General features: G+C 40.3%; 2 protein-coding genes across 2 annotated transcripts; both read left to right on the top strand.

The window, feature by feature from the left end:
* Positions 1 to 2152: 2152 nt before the first annotated feature.
* LOC121301136 (complement factor D-like) lies at positions 2153 to 7179 on the top strand. Its single transcript, XM_041230265.1, has 5 exons — positions 2153 to 2320; positions 3840 to 3990; positions 4497 to 4641; positions 5411 to 5668; positions 6475 to 7179. Exons 1-5 carry the CDS (start codon positions 2260 to 2262, stop codon positions 6634 to 6636), a joined length of 777 nt encoding a protein of 258 aa, XP_041086199.1. The 5' UTR covers positions 2153 to 2259; the 3' UTR covers positions 6637 to 7179.
* Positions 7180 to 9949: 2770 nt separating this feature from the next.
* On the top strand, positions 9950 to 12927 carry LOC121301521 (complement factor D-like). Its single transcript, XM_041230998.1, has 5 exons — positions 9950 to 10087; positions 10669 to 10813; positions 11249 to 11393; positions 11681 to 11938; positions 12668 to 12927. Exons 1-5 carry the CDS (start codon positions 10027 to 10029, stop codon positions 12827 to 12829), a joined length of 771 nt encoding a protein of 256 aa, XP_041086932.1. The 5' UTR covers positions 9950 to 10026; the 3' UTR covers positions 12830 to 12927.
* The last annotated feature ends 3807 nt before the right edge of the window (positions 12928 to 16734 follow it).

Below are 16734 nucleotides of genomic sequence, written 5' to 3'. Positions count from 1 at the left end.
GTCAATCTGTTACAATGAACATAACAGGCCATATTCCTAAGACACCTTGGGCCATATATTCAGAGTGTTTACTCCAGTCTTTCATTAACTCTTATATTTTGAAAGAGGTAAAACGCCTCTACAGGACTTTTTGCTGCTTCAGAATGGAATTTCCTCTGTTGTATGTATAGCATAAAGAATGGAGGAAGCATTTTGAATGTATGGCCCTTGAATTGTATTTCCTAGCTCATGTTTAGTAAAATTTGCAAAGTGTATTAGTTTCAGTTCATGCTTTTAATGAGTTGATTAAACAAAAAAGAGTTCACAAGACCTACATTTAGATCACCATAAAAAATAAACTTCTGCAGCAGAAAAGATTGCTTCACATGGAAACTCATCCACCCTGATTAACACCCACTCTCACCACCACAAGCCTGTTTCCTTTCAGCACTCGTTTCCAATTGGTATTACCCCCAAGCTGAAGGTTATATACCAACAATGCATAGAAATGCTATTATATTTCCTGGTCAAATACAAGCCCTTCCAGTTAGCATTAAGAAACAGCTTGTGCGCAAGAAGCTGTGGGTTTGCATACTGCCTGCAGTGCTGTTGATTTCTGTATTGAGAAATTCCCATGTTTAAAATACTTATATAGAGGATGATGTAACTTTAAAAAAAAGGATGGTGTGTAAGTAGATTCAGGAAAATGCACAGAGTCCTTTTCTTCAATCAGTTGTTAGGTTTATTGAAATATGCAGGGAGTCTGGTCCCAAGTACAGGACAAACAGATTACTCGTTCTTACAGTTTTTGCATGACATTAAATACCTCTCTGTATAGGTGGTCCACCTCCTCTTTCTCTGACACTTAACCAATAGCAAAGATACAACACATACTTCTGTTACCATATACTATATGTATTTAATTTAGTGTGTATGTGTGTGTGCGTGTATGTGTGTGTGTAGTCTAGTGTGATGACCTCTGAACTCAGTGCATTCCTCTTCAGAATCCTGGTGCCCCAAAAGGTCTATACATCTAGTTTTTGTCATCTTCCTTGTTCCTATTTCTCAGTATTGCTTGAGGCCCTTTGAGTCCAGTGGCATTCTCTCTTATTCTCCCTGAGAACCTTTGGGTCCAACAACAATCCGTGCTGGGCATTCCAAAAGTCTTAGAGCCTGGCCCCTTCTGGTCCACAGCTCTGTTATAGCTTGCAGTCAGTGCTGGGCAAGAAGCTTGTAGATGCAATGGCTCTATCAATTGTTATCAGTACATGCAATTTGAACCAAACAGTCTGCTATCCCAGGTATTAGTCTCCTTTCAGAAAAAAACACCAGTGTAGCGCTGCCAGTCCACATGTGTAGCAAACTGCTAATCAATTCTCGTTCCATGTTTTCCAACAGAGGACATGCTAATAATAACGCTATAATAAATATACAGCCATGTAGATATACAGTGAAACTTCGCTCTTATAAAATATGTAGACTTAATACTGAAGAGACTCTGTCTCCCTTCTTTTAGATTACTAAGTAGAATTTCTTGGGACAAGTTATGACTGTAGAATTTCTGATTATTTTTAAAAGTTCTCAGCTTAGCCATTTTTGTTTACTTTTTAACAGTGTATTTAAAACTGGTTGATGTCAATAAAAGAAGGTTGAGATTAGGGATTAGTCTATGATTATTGTAATACAATACAATAGTATTGAGGGTGTGCTAACTTCAGTGATGTAAACTAGGACTGCATGCTATTTACACATCTGCCGTGTATATAGGGAGCAGTTCAATATTATTTACAAAGGCTTAAATTATTCATATTTCCTCTTTATTTTTACACACTCCAATCAGTCAGTCTATCCAAACTAGGAGCGAGAATTGGAAATTATAATTGCATTCATTATTTTTAGGACTGACACTGGTAAAATCGACTCCAGCATTTTCCAAAATCATTGAGTTTGACTGCAGAAAGAGTGCCTTCACATTTTTCTGCAATTAATCTGAGTTTCTAGGGAACCACAATAATATCTGAGCTCGCTGCTCAAAAAACACTTTTTTTTTTTTTTTTGGTACATGTTTACCCTTAACGCTTCTGTGAACATGTCCTGTAAGAAATGAAACAGGAGGAAGTGAGATTTTTTGGGGGGGTGTGTGTGTTGATTTTATTGATGATAAACACTGCAAGCAGCAACTCATCCGGCCCTTCCTCTTTCTCAGTCTGATTGACCCGATAAATACCGCTCACCCTGGAGCTGCAGGCTGCGTGTCCGGGCAGCAGACAGACAGACAGCATGGACCAAAGGTACCGCCAACCTGTGGCGTTTATTCTACTGTTTGGAGCTCTGCAATGTGGTAAGTTTACATTGTTTGAAATAAATATGAACTAGGTAGTATATTAGGAAATCGCTAGTTGGTTCGCAATCGTCTACATCCTTGGTTTACGCCAGTGCATTCAAGTCTCCCAGCTTTCGGTTATGTATGCCTTTGCAAAAAAAGTACCGCACAAAGATCAAGCGAGACATGCAAGTTCGGCCCGGTGTAACGTCAGAAAATGCATCCCCGTCAGAAAATAAACCCGGGTAGCATTTTCTGACATTGCTGTATATCAAATTCTGCACCCCGTCAGAAAATGCATCCCACACTATTATTAATCATCATTTTACTGACGTTTCAGCTTTTACATGGAAATATGAACCCCCTACAATAACAAAAAACATTTTAAAATATATATTGTTCAAAATATTTAAACAGTGTAAAGTTGAATTTTGAAAATGTTAGTGGTTTATTTATGTTTATAAGAGCGGAAGCAGCAAAATAAACCAGTTTATTTAAACTCTTGTAAAATATTAGTGATCAGCAGAAACCTGTTGAATAACCGAACAAATCAACTAATTAACCCAGTTTGGAAAAAAAAATAAAATAAAAATAATAATAAAACAATAAAACCCGTGTTTAATGAAATAACAAACTTTCCAATGAAAACGTGGAACTGAAGTGGCTGTGGTTTTTTGAACTGAACTGGCTGTGGTTTTTTGAACTGAAGTGGCAGTGGTTTTTTTTTTCTTCCTTTGTATGATTAATCACAATGTGACACAACGTCCGACCACCGAAGATCTTATTTATTTATTTATTTATTTAGTATAATTTATCGTTTTATTTGCGTTAGAATTTCGTGTTATTTAGTTTTATTTAGTTTTAATAAATAAATAAATTAATTAATTAATATTATGTAAAATTTTAAAATATTTTGAAATGAGTTGACAGAGACCATTCTTAACGGCATGCAAAAATAATAAGCAGGACAAAAGAGCGAGCTGAGCACTACTAAGAAGCGTGGACTACTAAACAGGTATTGGGCATGCCCACATTTATGAGGGATGCATTTTCTGACACTGGTAAATCCATCTGAGTTGCATATGTGAGCAGGAGGATGATGGGAAATGTAGTTCTGAGAGGTCCATGCGAGTACATGGGAAGTCATCTTGAGGCAGGGAATGCAATTTAAAAAGTTAAAAAAGTGGTCAAAATGTAAAAAAAAAAAAAAAAAAAAAAAAAAAATTAAAACAACACACACACTTTATGTAAACAGTTGTAGCAACACATGGGAACACGTAACACAGTAAAATAAAAAGGTCCTTATGTACCCTTTAAGATGCTAACAATATTTAGTAAAATCAGCATAATTTTCAAACTCGACTCCTATACAGTTTGAAAGGGCTGCCCCGCTGCAAGTGTGATCATGGTGTCTTCTTAGGCAGGATCGGAGAATGAAACCCTGTCCTTCATTTTCAATAAGGAACAGATGGCAAACTAAACGTGTAGGGTACTTGTTTTATAAGTGTGCTGCTGACCCATTCTCGTTCCTCTACAGTGAGTGGATTCAAGATCATAGGAGGCTGGGAAGCAAAGCCCCACTCCAGACCCTACATGGTGTCAGTGCAGCAGAATGGGACTCATCACTGTGGGGGGTTCCTGGTGGCTGATCAGTGGGTGGTCAGCGCGGCACACTGCTACACAGCACAGTGAGTACAGCACTCTGCACGCCTGCAACATTTCAGCAAATGCACACAGGATAAACTACCCTTCTAAAAGATTCCCATTGTAAAAGCATAGTGAATGGTAAAGCACGGGTTAAGAATTATAAAGCCCACAGCATGTAAAAATATGGCAAACGATGGTAGACTTCAGTAAATGCATACAGTAGATAACCATGGGAAAAGCATGATTGCTGTACAGATTTACTGAGGCAAAGTGTTATAAGGTTAAGCATAGATTAAACCGATTGTGAACCGAACTAGAAAAAAAAATCATAGCGTTAAAATTTATTGGGGCGTATTTCCAAAGCGTTTACAGCGCGCTTTAAATAACTCCTATTTTTGATAAAGGAGAACCAGAAATATTCTCCTATCAAAAAAACACAAGTTCAATCAGTGCCTTGAAAATGTGTGTCAGTGTATAGTCATTTTGAAATCTATCCAAACTGCTCTTGTGGAAAGTGAATGTGCTGCTGGGTGTTTGTTCTTTCCAGGTCCAGTCCTTACAAAGTGCTTCTTGGGGCCCATTCTTTGAGTGACAGCGAGTCGACCAAACAGACCTTCACTGTGGCTTCCATTCACTCTCGTCCAGACTTCAATATTGAAATAAACTTTGACAATGACATTGCACTGCTGAAGGTATGAGTGTCTCTTTTGGTAAACTTTGACAATGACATCACACTGCTGAAGGTATGAGTCTCTCTTGTGGTAAACTTTTTTTTAAAAAGTCAATGGGAACCAGATTTGAACTCACTCATGTTTGCATTTCTATTTGTTAAACTTTCAGCACCCGAGAATTGAGGGCTCTGTTTTCAAAGTATTTGCTCCAGTCTTTAACAATTTTTTGAACAGATTAAAAAAAAAAAAAAGAAAAAAATTAATGTTAATGTTCCCAAACGAGAAACAAACAGCATGAGGTGCTCGGGACACCTTGTATTGCATTACCGAGGTTCGTTTCGTGGCTGTGCGAAGTCGCTGGTCTTCACTGGGTATTCAGGAGGGAGTGTCGCATTGGCGCTGTTACTCCCACGGGTTAGGAAGACAAAACCAGAAGGGATTGTTTCTTCTTAGTGGACCCCATTGACCGGGCGCCTAGTGAGCTCAGAGCAGACATCTGCCAGGCTGGCCTTTATCCTCCAGAGGCCAGTGGCTCGCTGACATCTACTCTCAAGTTCCTGGGTGTAGAAAAGGAAGCTGGCTCGATCGTGGGATCAGGGAATGCTTACTGAACTTTCAGTTTACTTGAGCTGTTTTGGAAATTGATGCGGGGAGGGGAAAAATATAACTTGGTATTCTAAATTGGGGACTCTAAATTCCCTCAGTTAAAACCACTCCCTCATCCCTCCCCTAGATCCTTTCCTCTTATGGGAGCCGTTGTTGTATGTGAAATGCTGTGTTGTGATTGCAGCTGGACGGGCGCGCCTCGCTGACCCAGGCTGTTCAGAAGGTCTCGTACCAGCGAGTGAGCGGAGATGTGCCGGAGGGGACCGTGTGCAGCACGGCTGGCTGGGGCTGGATCAATAACGTGGGGATAAATCCGGACAAACTGCAGGAGGTCAACGTGACTGTGATCGGCCACAAGACGTGCTCCAGCCGCCGGTACTATGGCAGCAAGATCACGGGCAACATGATGTGCGCAGCGGGCCATGGTAAAGACAGCTGCCATGTAGGTTCCCAACATTCCAAACCATTAATGCAAAATGCATAAAAACGAAAAGAACCCTAATAATTCAATGACAAATGTTTGGACTGGAAGCCTTTCTCAAGACAATGGCTGGCCCTGTGTGTTATTGTTCTAGTCTAGAGTGGTCCTTCAGCCTTAGTCATTTACTAAAACCAAAAAGCTGACCAAATAAGTAGAAAAGAAATGGAAAAAGCAAATAAAGGAATCAGTTTTTTAGGTATTTTGACTGCACTTGCTAATGCTACCACTCCACTGACTGTCTTCACAGTCTTTTCAACTTATCCATGACTATTAAAAACTCAGTAGGACAAAATGTATGTATAAATGCAAACAAAAAAAAAATCTCAACTTGAATTCTTTCTCACGACAGTGTCTTAACGTTTAACATTGATTTGATTACGTTTCTTTTTGTAGTTCATTTAAGACATTGAAAAAGATGTCCAGTTTTTTTTTCAGTGATTCTTGGTTTCCACCATTATTTATTTCTCACAAGTCTCAGTGTGATATCAAATCTCCCCTTTAGTTTCTTACAGTTTTGAAACCCTTGTAAATGTTTCCCATAGCACAATGTAATAAAGCACAGTAAAGCATAGAAAATGATTGTAAAGAATAGCGAGGTATGGTAAAGCTTATTAATGAACATGGCAAAGCAGGGTACACTGTAGTAATTACATAGTATAAAACAGTGTAACAATATGGTGCAGAAATACAGTGGTAAACTTTTCTAAGGGAACTTCTTCTCAGGGTGTTTTGTTCTTGATTGTGAGCACACTTCACTGTATCGGCAGGGTGATTCTGGAGGCCCCCTCTTGTGCAATGGGCTGGTGGAGGGCATCACTTCCTTCGGAGGGAGTAAGTGTGGGAGACCCATGAAACCTGGGGTGTACACCATGATCTCTCACTACAGGGACTGGATCGACGCAGTGATGAATCAAGGGTCTAAGTACTGACCTGTGCTCCACCAACCAATTCAAATAGCTTGCTCCTGCGTGCACGCGAAAAAGTAATCTTGGAACACTATGCACGTGCCTTTCCAGTGCATTTCCTCTGCTTTCCCACAGTGTTTACCATGATGTGCTACTAGACTCTGCAGTAAGAAGGCTGTCTCTGATGTAATAGGGTCTATTTGAATGATCTCATCTGTGGCAGATTTTGCCAAACTAGATCATAGACCTGTTTTTTAAATGTACTTCCATTTAATTATGTTATGGGAGGGGGGGGGGGGGGTAACAGAATGCTAGCTGGATAACAGAATGTTAACAGGATCACTAGTGCTAAGGTAAACTTTGTATACACTGTTGAGATTCACACAGTACCTTTATGTTCCAACCACACAGGCAGGTGACTCTCATCCTGGCTCCCTCCCGTGGCATTCTGGGGAATGTAGTGCCCCTGACTCCCTCTCCTCCCCCTACTCTGCCACACAAAATAGACCCTAATACCCCAAAACAGCCTGAAAGCAAAGATAACAAGCATGTTATATATAAAAAAAAAAAAAAAAAAAAACATTTAAATAAAGCTAGCATGCATTTACATATTACTGTGTCAGTGTGTGATCATTGTTTAGTTCAGTGGACGTCGTCCGATCGCACGACCGAGCCAGCTTCCTCTTCTAGGAACACGAGAGCGGATGTCACCGAGCCACTGGCCCCTGGAGGATAAGGCTTGCCCTGCAGGTGTCTGCTCTGAGCTCACTAGGCGTCTGGCCAGTAGGGTCCTCTGTAGCGTGATGAGGAGAAACAGTCCCTGCTGGTTTTGCCTCCCTAACCCTCGGGAGCTTCCAGTGAGAAGCTCCATCTGGAATACCAAGTGAAGACCTCTGGCTTCACACAGCCAGGACATTAACCTGCGCTCCCCTGACTCTATCCTGTGCAGTCCTACTGCAACTTCACCCTTGTTTCTGCTAAAATAATCAACAAGTAATGAAATGTCAGTAATAAGGAGCAAACAGGGCATGAGCAGCCATGTAATTACATTGTAATAACTGTAATTACCAAAGAGTCCTGCTCTTATTTTGTAAGTACTTTGTAATTGCATGGGCCTTGTTAACAGCATTATGTTACCTGATGTACTTACATGCTAACACCATGGCACAGGCCATTCCCATGTAGTCAGTTATAATTATACTGCTATCCACCTATTCCACTAGCAGCTGCCATGCTAGCACCACTACTGGGGGTATGAAGCTGTCGATGGGCTGATTCATCACATGTGTCACACCTGTTGGATAAATGCGTGGATAATATAATAGATTAAGTGGCTTATGAGAAAATGCATATTGACTGTAAATTAACACTGAATCAGCAAAATCAATAGAACCTGTTATGAAAAATCAATGTGCGTATTACATTATGCCAGTAATTGGATCTACAATGTCTCTTGAAGCCTCATTTTAAAACAGATGCAATCAGTACTCAAGTTACTGTCAATCTGTTACAATGAACATAACAGGCCATATTCCTAAGACACCTTGGGCCATATATTCAGAGTGTTTACTCCAGTCTTTCATTAACTCCTATATTTTGAAAGAGGTAAAACGCCTCTACAGGACTTTTTGCTGCTTCAGAATGGAATTTCCTCTGTTGTATGTATAGCATAAAGAATGGAGGAAGCATTTTGAATGTATGGCCCTTGAATTGTATTTCCTAGCTCATGTTTAGTAAAATTTGCAAAGTGTATTCGTTTCAGTTCATGCTTTTAATGAGTTGATTAAACAAAAAAGAGTTCACAAGACCTACATTTAGATCACCATAAAAAATAAACTTCTGCAGCAGAAAAGATTGCTTCACATGGAAACTCATCCACCCTGATTAACACCCACTCTCACCACCACAAGCCTGTTTCCTTTCAGCACTCGTTTCCAATTGGTATTACCCCCAAGCTGAAGGTTATATACCAACAATGCATAGAAATGCTATTATATTTCCTGGTCAAATACAAGCCCTTCCAGTTAGCATTAAGAAACAGCTTGTGGGCAAGAAGCTGTGGGTTTGCATACTGCCTGCAGTGCTGTTGATTTCTGTATTGAGAAATTCCCATGTTTAAAATACTTATACCTCTGTATATAGAGGACATGCTAATAATAACCCTATAATAAATATACAGCCATGTAGATATACAGTGAAACTTCGCTCTTATAAAATATGTGGGCTTAATACTGAAGAGACTCTGTCTCCCTTCTTTTAAATTACTGTGTAGAATTTCTTGTGACAAATTATGACCGTAGAATTTCTGATTATTTTTAAAAGTTCTCAGTTTAGCCATTTTTGTTTACTTGTTATACTTTCTTTTGAAACCATTTCGTCTGGTAGTCTTCCTCAATGTCTTCATTAATAATGAAACTATTGTAGGTGCCAGCAGCTTACAGGGTTGAAGCTAAACTGTAAAACGGTTATCTTACTTATGACATGGTATCTATCTATATATATATAAAATAAATTGTACACCCTATTCACAATGCATACAAGTGGATCACATTTCATTACCAGTGTATTAACCCCCAGCATCACCAGCAATGACAGTCCGGGTCATTCAGAACAAATATTTTAGCTTGGGGTTTGGTCGATAGCTGTTAACACTACAACAAGTCATTCCTCAATTACAGGACTATAAACCAGCCTGTCATCATCTTATTTTCTGATAGTGGTTGATGTTAATAAAAGAAGGTTGAGACTAGGGATTAGTCTAGGATTATTGTATTACAATACAATAGTATTGAGGGTGTGCTAACTTCAGTGGTGTAAACTAGGACTGCATGCTATTTACACATCTGCCGTGTATATAGGGACCAGTTCAATATTATTTACAAAGGCTTAAATGATTCATATTTCCTGTTTATTTTTACACGCTGGTCTGAAGCCAATCGGTCAGTCCATCCAAACTAGGAGTGAGAATTTGGATTAATCCATTAAAATTGCTTTCAATTTTTTAGAATTGACACTGATAAAATCGACTCCAGCATTTGCCTGAGTTTGACTTTAAAAATAGTGCCTTCACATTTTGTGCAATTCTTCTGAATTTCTACCGAACCACAATAACATCTGGGTTTGCCACTGAAAAAATGTAATTGCATCACACTAGGCAGCTGCAATATGGGTTTTTTTGTGCACGTTTACCCCTTATACTTCTGTCGATCTGTCCTGTTTCAGAAGTCTAATTTGAGGAAGTGGGATTTTTTTCTGTTGGGTGTGTGTTAATTTAATTTATACTATACACTACACCACAAGCAGCTGCTCAACCGGCCCTTCCTCTTTCTCAGTCTCATTGACCCAATAAATACCGCTCACCCTGGAGCTGCAGGCTGTGTGTTTTTCCTGCAAGCAGACAGACAGACAGACAGCATGGACCAGCGGTACCGGCAACCTGTGACATTTATTCTACTGTTTGGAGCTCTGCAATGTGGTAAGTTTACATTGTTTGAAATATGTGTGTGTATGCATATTATGTGTGTATAAAACTGTGTCAGGTGCTATATTAACACAGAATAAACTCACGACCTTAACATGAATGAATAAATTCTCCACAAACAATTATCTGCGTTGATGTGTTCATTTATCTTATTTTCTATCTGAATTCAATATGAACCAGGTAGTATATTACGAAATGATTGGTTGGTTCGCAGTAGTCTACAGCAAGGTCGACAAGCCTTGGTTTTCGCCAGTCCTTGTGCATTCAAGTCTCACAGCTTTTGGCTATGTATGCCATTACAAAAAAAGTACCGTACAAAGGTCATGCAAGAAATGTAAGAACTTGGTCCGGAGTTAACAAAAGGAGTTTGAAGCCTATATAACGCACAAGCCTGAGAGACCACCAGATCCCTGAAAGTGGGCTTATTTGAGAGGATATCTATATATAGCCAGTGGTGGTGCTAGCTGATTGGGGGCCCTAAGCATAAATATCTGTTGCCCCCCCTCCATCTCTTTTTTTGGTTTCTGTTATTTGTTTTATAAGTGTGCCGCTGATCCATTCTCATTCCTCTACAGTGAGTGGATCCATAGGAGGCTGGGAAGCGAAGCCCCACTCCAGGCCCTACATGGTGTCAGTGCAGCAGAATGGGACTCATTACTATGGGGGGTTCCTGGTGGCTGATCAGTGGGTGGTCAGCGCAGCACACTGCTACACAGCACAGTGAGTACAGCACTCTGCACGCCTTAAGTATAGATGAGGCCCATTATGAAATGAACTAGGGCGTATTTACAAAGTGTTTACAGTGTGCTTTAAATAAATCCTATTTTTTATAAAGGAGAATCAATGTTACAACTAATCTAAAGAAACTGACAGCCATGATTGGATGTTAGATTTTCTGAACTTGAACCCCTTTATTTTCTGCAAGCGTGTCAGCGTCAGTCGCCCCTGTTTGTAGATCAGTTGGATTGACCCCCGGCCTCTTTAGCACCTCAAATTTGTTTGGTTCTTGTTCTGTAACGTGAAATATTCTCCTGTCAACAAAACAGAAGTTCAATCAATGCTTTGAAAATGTGTGTCAGTGTATAGTCATTTTGAAATCTATCCAAACTGCTCTTGTGGAAAGTAAATGTGCTGCTGGGTGTTTGTTCTTTCCAGGTCCAGTCCTTACAAAGTGCTTCTTGGGGCCCATTCTTTGAGTGACAGCGAGTCGACCAAACAGACCTTCACTGTGGCTTCCATTCACTCTCATCCAGACTTCAATATTACAAGAAACTTTGACAATGACATTGCACTGCTGAAGGTATGAGTCTCTCTTGTGGTAAACTGTTTTAAAAAATCGATGGGAACCAGATTTGGCTCATTCGTGTTTGCATTTTTTTAAAATTCTGAGACAGCATTGACTTTATCTCTGCTCCACCTGGGGGCTTTGAACGACAAGCCAAGGATTTTAAAAAAGATTCCAAAATCTGAGAATTTGTATCCAATCACAGCAGTCCCTCAGTTAAAACCACTCCCTCATCCCTCCCCTAGATCCTTTCCTCTTATGGGAGCCGTTGTTGTATGTGAAATGCTGTGTTGTGATTGCAGCTGGACGGGCGCGCCTCGCTGACCCAGGCTGTTCAGAAGGTCTCATACAAGCGAGTGAGTAAAGATGTGCCGGAGGGGACCGTGTGCAGCACGGCTGGCTGGGGCTGGATCAATAACGTGGGGGTAAAGCCGGACAAACTGCAGGAGGTCAACGTTGCCGTTATCGGACACAAGACATGCTCCAGCCGCCGGTACCACGGCAGCAAGATCACGGGCAACATGATGTGCGCGGCGGGCCATGGTAAAGACAGCTGCCATGTAGGTTCCCAACATTCCAAACCATTAATGCAAAATGCATAAAAATGAAAAGAACCCTAATAATTCAATGACAAATGTTTGGACTAGAAGCCTTTCTCAAGACATTGGCTGCCCCAGTGTGTTATTGTTCTAGTCTAGAGTGGTCCTCTGTTCTTGGAAAAAGCTAATTAATCAGTTTTTAGGTACTTTGACTACACTTGCTAATACAACCACGCCACTGACTTTTCAACTTACCCATGAGTATTAAAAACTCAATAGGGCAAAATGTGTAAATGCTTGAAGTCTTTCTCAAGACAATTTCTTAAAGACTTCTAGTATAAACGTTTGTCATTGATTTGATTACGTTTCTTTTTCTAGTTCATTAAAAACATTGAAAAAGATGTCTAGTTTTTTTTAGTGATTCTTGATTTCCACCATTATTTATTTCTCACAAGTCTCAGTGTGATATCAAATCTCCCCTTTAGTTTCTTACAGTTTTGAAACCCTTGTAAATGTTTCCCATAGCACAATGTAATAAAGCACAGTAAAGCATAGAAAATGATTGTAAAGAATAGCGAGGTATGGTAAAGCTTATTAATGAACATGGCAAAACAGGGTACACTGTAGTAATTACATAGTATAAAACAGTGTAACAATATGGTGCAGAAATACAGTGGTAAACTTTTCTAAGGGAACTTCTTCTCAGGGTGTTTTGTTCTTGATTGTGAGCACACTTCACTGTATCGGCAGGGTGATTCTGGAGGCCCCCTCTTGTGCAATGGGCTGGTGGAGGGCATCATTTCCTTTGGAGGGAGGAAGTGTGGGAGACCCATGAAACCTGGGGTGTACACCATGATCTCTCACTACAGGGACTGGATCGACGCAGTGATGAATCAAGGGTCTAAGTACTGACCTGTGCTCCACCAACCAATTCAAATGGCTTGCTCCTGTGTGCCCTTAAAAAAAGGATATATATATATATAAAAATAAAGCTAGCATGTATTTACATATTACTGTGTCAGCGTGTAGTCATTGTGCACATAGACCTATATACACTTCATACTGTACATCAGAACCGAGACAAATATATTTATATTTGACATACAATTTCTAAGGTTCAGTGGGCGTAGTCCGATCCCACCTAGCAACTCCAAATGGCCAATCAAATCGCGTGAAAGCACAAAGCAGGCGGAGCTCATTTGCATACAAACTCCAGGTTTAGCTGGCCAGTTAAATATTTAGCTAAATTTTAAATCTTGTAACTAGATTTATAAATTATATCTGAATGCACACATTTAAAAAAAATATTTATTTATTTTCACTACATTTATAAAGCTGGGGAAAAATACAACATTTAAGCTAAATTTGGAAAAAATGATCAGGCATCTGCCAGTCTTCTACGGCAAAGATACTGGCTGACATCACACATGCACTTTTCCATAGGGAAGGGTAGACTATATACGACTTAACATAAGTACATAAAAAAGTTTACAAATGAAAGGAGGTCATCCGGCCCATCTTGCTGGTTTGGTTGTTAGTGGCTTATTGATCCCAGAATCTCATCAAGCAGCTTCTTGAAGGATCCCAGGGTGTCGGCTTGGACAACATTTACTATTTCCAATTGGGGATGCACAAAACAGAACCAAACACAAATATTATGAGTTGTCTGGCGTCCCAAAGGTGCTAGTCGTGTGCAGCTCGATTGGTTGGGGCTGGATCAATAACTTGGGGACAATGCCAGACAAACTGCAGGAGGTCAACGTGACTGTGATTGGCCGCATGACGTGCTCCAGCCGCCCATACCACGGCAGCAGGATCACGGGCAACATGATGTGCGCAGCGGGCCGTGGTAAAGACAGCTGCCACGTAGGTTCCCAACATTCCAAGCCATTAATGCAAAATGCATAAAAACAAAAAGAACCCTAATAATTCAATGACAAACGTTTGGACTAGAAGCCTTTCTCAAGACAATGGCTGCCCACAGTGTGTTATTGTTCTAGTCTGGAGTGGTCCTCTTGACTTGGAAAAAGCTAATAAAGGAATCAGTTTTTTAGGTATTTTGACTGCAGTTGCTAATGCTACCACTCCACTGACTGCCTTCACAGTCTTTTCAACTTATCCATGACTATTAAAAACTCAATCATGCAAAATGCTAAAAAAAAAAAAAAAAAAAAAAACACATTGAGAAACATTTCAACTTGAAGTCTTTCTCATGACAATGTCTTCTCACAAGTCTCAGTGTGCTCCCAGAAAGTTTGATTGAATACCACCACAGAACAGGGACAATAATGCTGTGTTTTTGTTTTAAATCAAACCTCCCCTTTAGTTTCTTACAGTTTTTAAACTCTTATAAAAGTTTCTACATACTAAAAGCATAGCACAATGGAAAAGCCTGGTAAAAGATAGGTAAGCATTGTGAAGAATAATGAGGTATGGTACATCACTGAAAGCATCATCACAGCACGGTGGAAGAATTCTGGCCCACTCCTTCATGCAGAACTGCTTCAACTCAGTGACATTTGTGGGTTTTCGAGCACAAACTGCTCGTTTCAGGTCCGGCCACAACATCTCAATGGGGTTTAGGTCTAGACTTTGACTAGGTCAGTCCAAAACTTAAAATTTCTTGTTCTTCAACCATTCTGATGTAGACTTGCTTGTGTGTTTCGGATCATTGCCTTGCTGCATGACCCAGCTTATTTACCGACTGCAGAATATAATTAGTTCTAAAAGAAAGGGCAAATTATAGCCAGTTAAGGTATTGCTTTCACATGGAATTGGTGTTTACGCTGAACTGAGATGTTGCATGACCATTCTTGCTTGCCAAGAAGAATGTGCTGATTTCTACTATTTTGAGATCATCCTTCTTTCCTAATTTTGTACCGTATTCTATCCATACGCGTTTGATAAAATGTATACAAGATATACATTTTAGTGGGCATTTATTTCCTTGCGATCTTGAACTCATTTGGGAGAAATGTGTAATTAAGAATGCGAACGGAATTAAACCATTACACATGTTAATTATCTTCACTGGGTATCGAAACACTAATACTCTCCCACACTACTACATACTGTACATGCATTCATTCATACACCCATATGGGTGTATATAAATCCAATAGCTATGGAGTTTACTGTTGACTTATTTTGAATCGCAATCATCTTTTTCTCATTATAATCAAAACACACAGAGGCCACCTTGTTTGAGCACGCAGGCTGCTTAATTCGTGTCAGCGCCTGGTGGAAGTGGCGATATTATTTATTTCTCCTTGCTTTTTTGTTAGAGGTGGAAATAGAACAGACAGGGCGTAGTTAGCAGAGTTACCAGCAGGTGGCAGCATTGCAGTTGTAACCTCACGATGTGAGGACTACTGCGCATTCTGTCCGTTTTTGGTGAGTGTAAGGTTGGTGCATGGTGGCACCCCCTTTCTGCTAAAAAAAAAAAAAAGTCAGTTGAATTGCAACAAAATATTGCAATAGTACAGTCAAAAAGCACTATGATTTCCTGGTGTACAGTATACTATAGTACCGAGCTGTCCAACTTTTGACTAAAAGTGCCAAACAGGTGACCAGTTCTTGAAGAGCCATAAAAACAAAAGATACAATGAAAAATAAGACAGGCTGTTTAACAAGATTGTTAGTTTTGAGCTTGTGTGTTGCTTTTTTTTTCTTGTACACACACACACACACACACACACACACACACACACACACACACACACACACACACACACACACAAACTTTGACTGGCTTCAGCCAGAAACTATAGATTGTCCAACCTTGACCTCCAAACTCCAGGGCCATGGACATCAATAGCCATCAACTGGACAGGACACATTATAGTAGAAATCATATTAGCTCTGTTATAGTAGAAAGAAAAAAAGGAATTGATAAACTGAAAACTCAATATTTTTGTGATCAGCTGCAACATTTCAGCTTTTTCTAATAGCATGGCTGGAAGTTTGACAGTCCCACCTCAGAACTGTCTGTTTCACAGTGTTCCTAGAACACTCATCTGTAACACTGAGGGAACACGAAGCCACTTTGTGGCTTGGAACCTGGTTTCAGGAGATTAGGTTTCAGGACACTGCAGGGCACACCAGGAGAGACTTGGGGTTTGATACCTGGGCTTTGTGATCCCTCATCTTCCATCAACATCAGTCTACCTGGACAATTCTACCATGCGATCTGAAGAAGGTGGCTGACGAAATGTTGCTGATAATTATTTAGATAGTGAGTTTTCAGTTTATCAATTCTTCATGAAGTATTTCTAGTGATTGATGAATATCATTACCGTGGGATACAAAGCTGTGTGCTGTTTTTGAATGCTCTGACGTCGCTTCTAGTGTAGTATTCAGCTGTCTCCCCTGCGTCTCCCCTGCGTCCTTGGGCCCTCTTTCCCACACACCCTCACCTCCCTCAGGGCTGCCTGATGGCCTTGTCTGAGCCTGGTGGAGCGCGGCCAGCCAGGGCACAGTGCCGCGCAGGGATTAGCTACCTGTCAGACAGACGGAAACACCCACTAATAAAAGGACTGCAGAGCGTGGAGAGGACTGTGAAGGTTGTGTAATGAAGTCTGTTGCCCGGGGGCAGAGGAAGCCTTCCCCTTGTGTCACATTCACTATCAGCAGCCTGTCTTGTAATGTAGCATATTGTGTCTGCATCTTATAGTGGCATCTTATATATATATCTTTCCAAGGGAAAATGACTGGAATGGCAATAGGACTCTTACTGCATAGCAGCTTCACCCATTGCAGGTTTTACTAAGAGCTTTATCAGTGCATCGGTAACACGCTCAGGTGTCTGGCTTACTATA

The sequence above is a fragment of the Polyodon spathula genome, chromosome 27 (assembly GCF_017654505.1).
Source record: "Polyodon spathula isolate WHYD16114869_AA chromosome 27, ASM1765450v1, whole genome shotgun sequence".
NCBI classification, from domain to species: domain Eukaryota; kingdom Metazoa; phylum Chordata; class Actinopteri; order Acipenseriformes; family Polyodontidae; genus Polyodon; species Polyodon spathula.
This window is presented reverse-complemented; position numbering and strand designations above follow the sequence as displayed.

Coding starts and splice junctions, on each gene's coding strand:
- LOC121301136 (XM_041230265.1), top strand. CDS start 2,260: ATGGACCAAAGGTACCGCCAACCTGTGGCGTTTATTCTACTGTTTGGA. Junction 2,321..3,839: donor GTTTGGAGCTCTGCAATGTG/GTAAGTTTACAT, acceptor GTTCCTCTACAG/TGAGTGGATTCAAGATCATA. Junction 3,991..4,496: donor GCACACTGCTACACAGCACA/GTGAGTACAGCA, acceptor TGTTCTTTCCAG/GTCCAGTCCTTACAAAGTGC.
- LOC121301521 (XM_041230998.1), top strand. CDS start 10,027: ATGGACCAGCGGTACCGGCAACCTGTGACATTTATTCTACTGTTTGGA. Junction 10,088..10,668: donor GTTTGGAGCTCTGCAATGTG/GTAAGTTTACAT, acceptor ATTCCTCTACAG/TGAGTGGATCCATAGGAGGC. Junction 11,394..11,680: donor ATGACATTGCACTGCTGAAG/GTATGAGTCTCT, acceptor TTGTGATTGCAG/CTGGACGGGCGCGCCTCGCT.